General features: G+C 39.6%; 1 protein-coding gene across 3 annotated transcripts in view; it reads right to left on the minus strand.

Moving 5' to 3' along the window:
• SNX16 (sorting nexin 16) overlaps window positions 1-12179 on the minus strand; it is a 28876-nt gene extending 16697 nt beyond the window's left edge. The window contains exons 1-4 of one of the 3 annotated variants that reach the window (XM_061343007.1): window positions 11976-12179; window positions 6647-7105; window positions 3236-3349; window positions 2676-2762 (exon numbers count right to left, since the gene is read on the minus strand). In XM_061343007.1, coding sequence (XP_061198991.1) covers window positions 2676-2762; window positions 3236-3349; window positions 6647-7018 — 573 coding nt within the window. In that variant the 5' untranslated portion in view covers window positions 7019-7105; window positions 11976-12179. The remainder of the gene's footprint in view (window positions 1-2675; window positions 2763-3235; window positions 3350-6646; window positions 7106-11975) is intronic. The other 2 variants (XM_061343005.1, XM_061343006.1) reach the window with 2 other exon arrangements.
• Between the last annotated feature and the right edge of the window lie 281 nt (window positions 12180-12460).

The raw sequence follows: 12460 nt of genomic DNA on the forward strand, positions 1-12460 counted from the left end.
CATTTCATTATTTCTTAAACATCTCTACCAGTATAGCAATAAACTTCACAAAGTTCCTTTTCCACCATTTTTGGGGACCAGTGAGTATTCCTCATATACTTCTCCAATCAACTAGATGTTCTTAAACAAAATCTATGCATCTAGCCAAACGACTGTATTTTAGCCTTTGTCCCACCTCCTTAAATCCTGTCACATTCCAATGTCCATCAAGATTTTTTTTTTGTTACTATTACAGCAAACAACAGTGTTTCAGTTTTTACTGTAACATTTGCTATTTGCTTCCCATAATTTGCTCTCAAGTAATGATTTGTTATTTTACTGCCTCTTTCCCTTACTCTGCCCCTCGTGATTTACAGAACTTTACCTATTGCTCTTAGCATCCTGTGACAGTCCATCTTGCGTCTCAGCAGTTCTGCCTTGGTCTTCAGAAGTCTGCACTACTCCCCTTGTGCTGATCTGTATTTTGTGTTATTTTTTTAACTACTTTTGACTCGAGATTACTACGTAGCTTCTTGTGTACTCGTACTAACAATATCTCATCTTTCCTTTACATTGGATTACTTTGCCATCATCTTCTATTTGTCTTCTTTCAGCAGCTATGGAGTCTTCATAACCTTTTAATTGCCTGAAAAGTAGATGGCTTTGACATCCAAAGAGCTTGTTGCTTATACTTGAAGACTGTTCAAGTCTTAATGTACTGCTGCACTGATTTAATTCATATGAGGAGAGTTGAGCTCTTTTACTCCCATTCATTTCTATTTTATTAGTGCCCCTTACTAAAAATATTTCAGAAACTAGTGGAAGTACAACATTTGCTAGGATCTGATTTTGCCTTTATTGTCTTTGAGACTTCATGGAAGCTAAAGAATGCTACTCTAGTTGCTTCTGTTAGTCGAGCTGCATTCATTCGTCTACTCCTGATTTTATCCTGACGTATTCCTATAGTGACACTGTTCCTGTTCTCACATCTCCATTTTTAGCCACTGTCAAAGTCCAACACTCACTTCAGGTAGGATTGGTAAGTATATGCCTGACACTTACAAAACATACTGCTCTTTTGTCTTTACTTTGTCTTCCTGAAACAGCCACTCCCTCTCTGGTAATACTTGAAAACCAATTCACATAGTGATCACAGTGATTGATTATTCAATTCAGTTGCTAAGTTTCTATTACCATTTCAGGGAATGAATAATTTGCCACTAACCTCAAGAAGAATGGTGAGGAAAAGATTTTATAAGATTGTATATTTCTCCTGTTTATATTGCATTTCTAAGCAATAGGGTAGAGAAAAAGCTGAAAGTATACACATACGCAACTTCATGTCTATATTTGTCATTAGAGAAAAAGGATTTTCAGGTGTTGCACCATGTCTTTTGAACCACTGAGGTGCGCTTATAATCATTTACTCCCCAGTTCTTAAGACATTATGCTGCTTATAATATAGAAATGCCAGCTCCAGGAACGGAAGCTTCTACAGAATTACTGAATAGGAACATAATAAAAATTTATATTTTCATATGAAAGATGAAAAAGATTGTCAGTGACACACGGGAAAAATAAAGTTCTTCCTTTCAAACAGAAATCCTAATACCTATAAATCATGCCAGAAGATAAAAATTTTTTGTCAAAGATTTGGTAAGGACTTCATTTGTAAAACCTAAATACCTATTGTAAAGTGATAACCTGTGGCATTTTAATTTTTTTAACTAGTGATAACCACATTATAAGTCAGTGCATATAAGCCAGTTCTTGACCTGTATCTGACATAGTTCACCAAAATACAAATTGTTGATGGCTTGACTTCTGAAATTCGAGTTGAAATCCCCAGAACATCATCAACTCAAAAGAAGTTAGGCTTTTGCCAACACCAAGGCATTCCTAGCCTAAAAGATATCCAAACAGGTCAAACCAAGAACCCAGAGAAATGTGTTAAGTTGAAGTCCATATTCCAAATTTCAGCAGACTCAAGTTCTTTGTTGGTTAGGCACACAGATCCAAGGAGAAAAAGTATAAAAAACCCCCAACCCTTACCTTGTTTTGTACATTTATGATTCTATATGAATAATGCTAAATGGGATAGCCAAATGCTAATTACCAATTAATAAAACTTGTGCTTTTTAGGACAAACTTTTTTTTGCTTTCAAGTGTCCTAAAAATATTAAATTGCTGACACAGAAATCTTGTTTACTTGGGGTCTCTGTCCTCAGCTTTAAAACTCTGATATTTCACAATTAACTTCAAAAGACACTGAAAACAACAGAAGATTGACCAACACACAAGGACCTTATGTTCATGAAACTTAAGTTATATCATGAAAAAAGCAGCTTGTTGCACTGAAATGACTGAATAATTACTCTATCAGAATACAAGCCCATAATTCTTTTTCTATGCAGCAGATACAGCTTAAAGAGTTAATTCCCTTTACCACACAGACTAGAAATAAATATAATGTATGATGCTCACAGAGTGAGAACTACCTTCTTTTATACTAGCTGTATTTGTCTTTGAAAATATGAGGAATCATGTTTTCCATTCATTAATACAGTATGTGTTGTATAGGTAGTGAAAAAAGAAAGCAAGAAAACAAGTGACAAAAATGTCAGACACAAAGAAAATGAAATATGAAAGAAGAGTGAGTTAAGTTAGCTGAGAACTTATCGGTGTAAAATTCTCACCTTGTCATTAAGCCTGGAGAAGTCAGTGTACCGTCTGAAGACCACCCAACTTTCATCTGGACTTCTTTTTACCAGTATTTTGTATACCTATGTGGAAAAATACGAATATCAGAAAAATGTGCAGGATTTCACACTGCATTAGCTGGAAGGCTGAAATTATTCTCTTTTTCTTAATGAAATAAAACTTAAGGATTTTATTTCTTTTTATCCAGAATTGGATTAAAAAAATCCTCCCAAACAAACAAGCAACTTAATTATCAGACAAACAGCATAAATTCATTTCAGAATTTAAGGAAGGAATTTCTATAATTCATAAATACACTTAGCTATTTTCTGTCTGTAAAAAGGGCTTGTTAAATTTCACCCAGGGTTCTTCCCCAGAAAAAAAACCAAAAACCCCCAAGTCTCAGCTATGAAAGTGGTGAGGTATGTTTTAATGACCTATTTTAACAGTTGCCAAATTATAGTTCTGTCATTAAACCCTGAGTCCAATATGTTCTTCAGATGACTGTAACAAGCAGGTACTGCATGTTGTATTGTTTTACAATGTCTTATGTGACCTGCTTCACAAGGAAAGGCGATGTAGGATAAAAATAACATCCTCCTTTTGTTCCGTCTATCTTGAACATGAGGTTTTGTCTTTCCAGGCAAAATATGACCATTTCCCTGGATAACTGCATCAGAATGATTATGTTAAGATTGTAGGACTGAAGTAATATAATTTGAAACAGATTTGGCCAGACAAGAGCACAGCAGTACCATTCTCCTATTTAAAAGCAAATGGATAATTAAATAAAACAATGATAAAAACAATTATAGAATTACCTTTTAGGAGGACAAATACTCAAATGCCTGAACGCAATGAATCTAACAACAAGCAACTTCAACTACAAAATATTAAACAGTGTCTAGAAAAGAGGGGTTCTCATGTCACAACCTTACTTTTTCTGATGTAAGGAAAAAGACTCTGCACTGGTACTGGGTTAGTCCTACCAGTCTAGGTGTTCTCTAGTTAAATTTCCCACCCCCCTCCAACCATAAGTAAAAATGTCTTCAAAATAGGGGAAGAAAAAGGTATTTTTGAAATCATAATAATAAACATTCCCTTATGGGTATTTAACCCAATTCTATCGAAAACATTTCCTCATGTGTTGCATAGTAAAATCTTTCCCAGTATAATCATGTTTTCAAAGCAGGTTGTCTTAGCTGACAGATATATTTTCTTGTTGGAATCCCAGCATGTGATAACCCCCATGCTAGCCAACTTCTGGACATGTGTGAAACTGTTTTTAGCATTTTTGCATTCCATAATATATTAAGTGCCAAACAGCTACACAAGGTACAGATAACTACCGTGCAAATTAAAAGCAGTTTTTCAACATGTATTTCTCTTATCTACTTTTTAAACACAGTATTCCACTTTTAAGTAACATCATCTGCGGAAGTCATAGACTGCAACAGAGGCAATATTTCAGACATTAACTAAAAGCTATTAGCTTTTAAAATTCAAGCCGCAAAACATGCCTGTGAAGTCAGCGTTAAAATACAATTCTTCTGTCTTCCATTTTGTGTATAAATATTTGTCCAAGTGTTTTAACTTTGTTGTCATACTGGAAGTATGTAAACTTCATAAAGCAGAACTGCTATATAAAACTGTGAAAACTTTGCCAGTACAGTCAAACACAAAATAAGAAGCTGTGGAACATGCTTGAGGATTTACATGCTAACCTGTTTTCTATTCTACTGTTTTATTCTACTAAAGGCATTGCTTAAAAAACACAAACCCCAACAATATCCAGTTAGTCTGATCCTCACTCCGAATGGTTTCCAAGCAAATATTAGATAAAGTCTTCACAAATTATGGCCAACTTAAAGAGTACAATGCACTTGTGATTACTGCCCCAACCTGAACACCGTTTTCTTGACAAAATTGAATAAAATTTTGCAGTTTTCTTGTTTGGGATTTTTTTCGTGGTGGTTTCTTTTTTTTTTTTTATTTAGATTTTTCATTAATAAACAAGAAAAACTAGACTGTTACAAAAACAACTGTCAGCTCCTTCACACAAGATCTTGCAAAAATCCCCCAAACAAAAAATTAAAACTAATTCACACAATTCCAGTCAACCCTGAATTGCCTTATTCTGCAAATATAAAACATTCAATGAAGATATGCCAATATTTAGTAACAATCTCTGGCTCATTTGGCATGTCATTATAGTTTCTAGTTGGCTAAAAATGCTTCAGACCATAAGGTGTAATTGAACATTCCAGCACTGCTCAGAGACCAATTGTTTATGAACAGAGACTTTTTCAAACCTGGGTTTTCTCTAAGCTTCAGCAGCCATGTTCTCCAATATCCACTACCATTTAACTCCTGAAGTTAATAGATGAACCAGCTTAACTCATTCAGATTCATATTTTCAGAACTATGAGATGTGAAACTGAAAAAAAAACCCCAAAAAACAAAAACAAGCAACCCGAACCAGAAAAACTTCAGCAGTTGAGTCTCCTCTCTTTTACAGGTGATGTCAAGGTAATTTCCATTGTCTTCTATCTCATTGATTTTCCACTACAGAAGCAACCAAAATTTCCAGCAATTAAAATTGCTGATTTTAATGCACAATAGCAAGCTTATTTTCAATATACAGCTGAAAACAGCTAATTATGTGCTTTCAGGAACAAGCACAGAAGTGATTTCAGAAACAACAAAAATGCATTTAAACATTTTAACAATGAAGAATGTTTCATTTGCACTGAACTTGGTCTTCCAAAAAATGAGGAGTTCAAGTTGCCATTTTAACTACAGCTGAAGAACATCTTACATGCACACTGAAATCTTCCTGCCCATATTTTCAGACTAGCCCTTGTCAATGTAACAATACTAATCATGCTACCATGAATGAAGATGCAAGAAACTGAAAAACTTAAAAGACAAACCATTATTCTCAAATAATTAAAAAGTAGCATTCTTGTCAAAAAACCCCCCACTTGATTATTTTATTAATATTCAACTGTCATAAGGGCATTAGATTCCATGTTTTTCTAATCTAAGAGAAAATGGGAGAAAAAAGTTTGTCTGCTATTTCCTCCTCCTCAGCTGTCATTAATGTTGCTCTCCTGAAGTAACATAATTGATAAATAATAAGTAACAATTTCCATCAGTCCCACACGCCTTGCTGAAGTAGTTCAAAATGTTCCAACCACACAGAATAGAATCATAGAATAGTTAGGGTTGGAAAGGACCATAAGATCAAGTTCCAACCCCCCTGCCATGGGCAGGGACACCTCGCTCTAAACCGTATCACCCAAGGCCTCCCACAAAAACAAACTTGTTAACATATTTATGGCATGTAAAGCATACTGAATTGCCAACTACAATACATTTTGCTAAAAAAAAAATTAAAAAAAAATAAAAAAATCAAAACAAATCAGTTAAGCTAGTGTTCTGTCATGAGATACCACATATGTGGCATCCCACTGATGTTTCCAGCACAGATTTCCCCTTATCAAAAACTAGACCTACCAATGCAAGAAGCTGAAACCTATGTGTTTACACTTTAATGAAAAATATTCTGTTACTAATAACTGTAAAAGGCAAGTATCAGGGTGTCTTATCATCTATTTCAAATGAAAGACTACATTTTAAGATGTTTAACTATCCAGAATTTCTACAAGTTCAGTCTCACAAGGAATTGTAAATTTTGCAAAGAATTCCTGACTATTACAGCAGAAATTTGAAGTAGAATAAATTCCTCCTACTCCACATACACAATTACAGGAAACACTGCTTACAAGTGCATGTTCTCCCACTTGTATAACAGGAATTACATTTTCCTGTTAGACAGCAATACTTCGAAGCTAAACTGGTATTTGTAAAGTACCTGAACTGTGGGATTAATTACTGAAAGAAAATGCAAAGTACATTCAGTTGTTATCTTGTCATTACATGATGAACTATCCCCAAAACTTACAGTGAATTTTGCCCTTTCCTCCATCACCTCATAACCCAGTATAGTAGGTGTGGACGGTCGATCTTCCCAGCTCCTGGAATCTGTATTCTGCTCTATTTCTTCTGAAGGCTGCGTACAGTATTCTATGGATGTGTCCATACCTGTAAATTTAGTCCTAACAAGTGGACTACTACACGCAGATGATGTAGAACCAATCTGGTCAGGCACACTCATCTTTTTAAAACTACCAATTGTAGAGTCCTCCAACTGTCCTTTTGAGGAGCTGGAACTTGTTGAGATGCTCCCAAAAGAAGAACTTCTTTGGTTTCTGTTTGTAAAGCTGGATGAGGAGCTTCCAATAGGAATAGGGACAGGAACGTATGGTGTTGCCATCCTTCATGAAGAAAAGATTCAGTTTTTGGCCCAGGAGTTTAAGGTTCATTCACTGTATAAGTCATGTTTTCTTTTCAAGAGCAGTATCTGCAGGGAAGGACAGAAAATATTGCTGGAATTTTCAAGTGAAAGCAACACTAAAATACTGCTTTGGAAGATTCTGTAGGAGTACTGATGCTTAAACATTTTCATAAGGAATTTGGCATATAAAAATGCTGCTTTTAACTGTACTTCTGCAGCTTGGCAGACAGCTTTACAGTTCTGACTTTCAGAGCTACTAGAATAAAAACGACAGAATGTTAAAGATTGCAAATGAGAAAAATGGTTTTGGCCTTCATAATTCACATACTATTTTTTGTTGTATTGAAAAAGTCAGCAATTTTGAGGCACTTAAGAAGCTGGTGTAGTTTTAGTGGCTGTTCAGTACAAATAGCACAAAACTTCTCTCAGAATTGCTTCTGTAAGATATCGGGAGCAAACTACACAAGCCAAACATACATGCGACAATACACAGGACATGAATCAAAAGACAACACAGTAAACAATTTAGATGAGAAACATATCTGAGTATGTTACATATTCACTGAAGTATAATGGACCAATTTCCAAAGCCAAATACTTTTTCAAAACAACTGTTGCATATGCTGCAGACATTTGTAACAATGTTAACTGGACACATTTTCTGTAGCTTGAATTGGAGCAATTAAGTTTCACAAGCATGCACATTAAATGCAGTGTTGGAATAGCAGGTAGTTTCCTCTTCCAGCAGTTTAAAATATCAAAAACCCCAAACAAACAAGTTCAGGGAAAAAAGGAAAAAAATAAATTTTTTTCTTCAAGGAAACAATTACAAGCCAAAATTAATCTTTTGCATGCGTGTACATTTCTAAAAAAAAAAAAAAAAAAAAGGCAAAATAAAATTAAGACAGCCATATCAAACTGCCAAAAAAGCACCATCTCCTCATTTTAACAAAGTACCCAAAGAAGAGGTCTTACAAGATACAAATTAGATGCCACTTTGAATTAATAGGATTTGAGTCATCACCCATTTCACCTAAGAGTACAAGGCTGCTGGAGGCTCTGAAATGGGTAACCATCAACCTGATTCACATCATATACAGAATCAAATCACCTACTGAAACAAAAACAAATGAGCTTCCTAATTGCCAAGGTGAAGTGATTCTTTCATTCTCTTGCTCTAAATAAATCTTACAGAACATAAATAAGGAAGTAAACATGAAATGGACCAGCGTCAACAAGAAAGGCTGAAAAATGCTCATGAAAGAATTCTGTGAATGAAGAACAAACTTTGTGTTCTTTCAGCTACACAGGGAAATCTTCACACACTGTGAACAGCAGAAACATCAGGGAAGTTAACCAACAAAATCAGCATAAAACGAGTAGCGAGTCCTTTAGAGCAATTCTTCTTCGCTGTGGGATGAGGCTGGAGACTCAGCAGCACCAGAATAGAAATGCTGGTATCATAAACCTCTGCTGACTTTGCTGGTGTGGTACAGGATCTGGACTACCCAGCAGCTTCTGTTGCAGAGTAGTCCTGTGCTTGGTTGTGTCACTTAACACCAGATGTCAGACAGGTGATCCACTTCAGCCTCACAGTTTGAAAGAAGCAAGTCACTACTGTGACTGGGACAAGACATCCTCTTGGAGCTACACCAAGATCTAAATCCCTTTTTCCACCTGTATCTCAGCAAGTAAATCTGTTTTCTGGCTCAATAAACTTTGAAATGTATTTTTTCTAACAGAGATATAAGTGTTAAGGCATGAAGTATTCTCTGGTAGATTTTTCTCTAACAATACTCTCATCTGTATAAAACACTGAATAAGGTAACTCCTTTCACTTGCCACTTCAGTGACTCTCTCATGTTACCATCATAAGGAATGCCCCACCCAATCGTGGTTCTGGGAGGTGTGGGATTAAATCCCTAATAGAAGAATCCAACTGAGCCCAGATTTGCAACAAATCAAAGGATCTGAAATGAAAAAAAAAGTGATTATGAGCTTCTGCTGTATGACTCAATCTAAACCAGGAGGGAAAATAAGGCCACACCTCAGGGCATCTGATGCTGTTCATCCAGGAGTTCATGGAATTTCAAAAATTAAAAAAAAAGCCTGTGCTTTTCAGCACTTTTTGGGAAAACAAACCAACCCAAAAACCAATCACAAGCCACGATGACATTTTCAGCAGTTACAATACTTATGAACCATGAGGATGCTGAGATGCTGGAACAGGCTGCCAGAGAAGTTGTGGCTGTCCCATCCCTGGAAATGTTCAAGGCCAGGCTGGATGGGGCTTTGAGCAACCTGGTCCAGTGGAAGGTGTCCCTGCCCATGGCAGGTGGTTAGGAACTAGATGATATTTAAGGTTCCTTCCAACCAAAACCATTTTGTCATCCTATGAACAGTGCAGTTTCTAGAATGACTTCTTTCTTCAAAGTGAAATGCCAGTTAATAACTTACTATCTTGAACTTACTACTGCTCTTAAATGCACATGCATTACTGAAAGGCTATACCTATACCGGCAAGGAAGACAGCTCAACCTTGCAGAATAAGGCACTTGGTGTTAAGAATCCAACATCTAAACTGCATGCTTCAGCAGCTTTTATAACAAACTATCTGTAATTTGGTGCCACTGACTGAAAGCTTATTAACAGCTGCATTAGGTCTGCTCCCAGGGCACATTTTCTGGTTTAGTTTCGCCTGTGCTCTGCAAGACCATTCCAAATTGTGAGTCAAAGTGTATTAAATGGTGGTAGTCACAATATTTGCTTCTAAATGACAATCTTGACTCAATCTGACAGAGTAACATATAAATAAATAGAAGGTGCTGATATGACCAGTGTCACACTCAGATTCCTGTAACTCAGAAGAGTAACAGAAGAGTATTCTTTGAGCAACAGAAATATCAGGTCAAGTGAGCAAAGGGCACACCGTGTCACTTGATTTTTATGTTTTTTGAGGGATCAAGAAAATAGAAAAAGAAACATTACAAAGATTTACATTAGAGCTTACCAGACTCATAAATACATGTATATGTATATGCATGTGTGTAAACCACTCTTAAACTGAAAAAGTATCCCAGTTTTGAAGTACCTAAGATATTTACATGATTTGAATCACAACAGCATTTAAAAATCCCATTAATTTGCACTTTATGAAGGGTAAACATTAGAAAAATAATACAATGATCAAATGAGGGTCACAACCTTAGGACTCAAGCCTTTGCTATGAATATGGAAGCTTTTTGCCAATTCATGCCATAATAAGGAACAGAAAATAATTTGATAAACCCCCCACTTTTAGACAAACTGTATTACTCCTTGCTTACGCTGGTGCAGTGAGGAGTGAAGATGTAAGCGCACAGCCTGCTGTTGCCCAAGCTTCACCATGGACTGGCCTCACATATCACTGCACTGAAGCAGCAGAATCATTGCATCACAGCAACTTTCAGAACAAACAGATCACTTGTAACTTCTAAGAGATAACTCAGCAACTGCACTCTCTTATCTAGGTGTTTACTTATTCCACTTTTTGTAAGAATATCGTTTCCTGCTCAGAACCTGTATTTGGTTTAGCCTGATTCCCAACCGTAAGTTAAAAATGAAATTAAAGAACAGCTGCTGGAAGTACTGAACTGCTAGAGCTGCAATAGGGCAGGATGGAGTCCCAGGTACCAGCCTGACACCAACTCACCCCAGCTGGTGTTTACAACAGCCACCTCCCTTCTTGCGGGTGAAGCAAACAGGCTATAATAAAAACACTTAAGGGTTTACCTCCAGCTTGCAGCTCTTGCAATTCCAAACCCTTTTAAGCTAATGGTTTGTATGTTCAGTGAGAAACACATAAGTCATGCGATTCAAGGATAGCAGATTAGAAACAAAACAATCCTTACTTAACAGGTCTAATTGGATTTATAAGACCTAACTATGCAATACTATTTGTGATCTGGTTACATATATTAAGGTAAAGCAGTCAGGTTGGCCTCTGCTGCTTAGGATTTAAGTGTTACCATGGAATGTCAGCTGAAGAACTAGTGGCATATTTAAAGAGGCAACTTTCCGAGTTAGGTTTATATGTATCTATTTTAAAAACAATCATTTTGTGCCGAATTCAATCAAGTTACTTCACAAGGTATTTCACCTGTTCATGATCTCAAGTTTGGGGCCTACTGACCTCACCTCTCACACAAAGGAGGCAGCCCTGAAGAGCCTGCTACCAAATTAGAACCAACAGAAGGTGAACTGCGCCGTCCCCTCACCCAGCTCCAGGGCAGGACGTGCTTACAGTGCCTACTTCTGCCTGTGATTTAGTGGTATTTGACAGAAGAAAACCCAACAGGCCCGGCAGTTAACCTCACGGCTCGCCGCCGGCGCGGGCACAGCCCGAGGCGGGCAAAACGCGGAGGTTACGCCGCTGTCCGCTGCCGTCCGACACCGCGGGTCTGTCACGCTCATCGGATGCAGCTCGAGCCGCTTTACGTAACTTCGGGAGCGGTCACCGGGCCCGCCGTGACGTGCAGTACCGTACCGCACCGCAGCTGCACGATACGCCCTGCACGGCCGCAAGGCTCCGGGAACCGGTGGGTTTCACCACGGCGCAGGCTGAGGACTCATCGCTGAGCTGAGGCTCCCCTGCCTCGCCCGGGTAAGAGAGCTCCGTCCTCGCTGTGCCGTCCCGCCGCCCGCGCGGCGCCCCTACCCCCCGCGGCGCCCCCCATCGGCAGGGGCCGCCGCAGCCGCCTCCACACAGATGCGGGAGCTGCGCCACCGGCCGGAGTGGCGCGGCAGGGGCGAGGCCGGCCGTGCCCGGCTCGGGGCGGGCGGAGTAAGAACTCCTCTCCCAGACGGAGCCCCTCTCGCACCGCACCGCCCGCCTCCCTCCAACAGCAACGTTGGTGCCTCCTGCCCCACTCGCCCGCTCCCGCTTGCCCCTGCTCACCTACTGACCGCCGCGCTCGTCTCCTTCTGCCGCGTAACGCAGGAGCAACCCCTCCCGCTCGGCCGGCCTGGCCCGGTCCCGCCCCTCCGCGCGCCGAAAGGGAGGTGCGCGGCGCCGGAGGGGGGCAGGAAGGCGGGGAAAAGGGCTAATACCTGGGGCGCGTGGCGGCAGGGGGCGGGGTCAGGAGCAGGGGCGGGAGGGGCACACCGGTAAAGTCTGCCCTTCCCGGCAGGCAGCGCGGTGTCGTTCTTGGCTGGGGTTGGTTGTGGTGTATTTCGGGTGCTGTAGTTTCTCGGTGTCGCGGTGCCTTCTGGGACTTGTAGTCCCGGTGCGCTGCTGTGGGGAGTGGGGCACCGGCCGTCTCCGCGCGGGGAGAGCGAGGCGGAGTTCCGAAGCCGCCGGCAGGGTCAGCCGCTCCTCGCTCGAGCGGGCCCCCGCCGTGAAAGGCAGGACGGAGCTGGGAGGGATGGGGCCTGCCGGCTCCG

The sequence above is a fragment of the Neopsephotus bourkii genome, unplaced genomic scaffold, assembly GCF_033783945.1.
Source record: "Neopsephotus bourkii isolate Nb327-2 ecotype Australia unplaced genomic scaffold, CSIRO-AGI_Nbou_v1 NB_1820, whole genome shotgun sequence".
NCBI classification, from domain to species: domain Eukaryota; kingdom Metazoa; phylum Chordata; class Aves; order Psittaciformes; family Psittacidae; genus Neopsephotus; species Neopsephotus bourkii.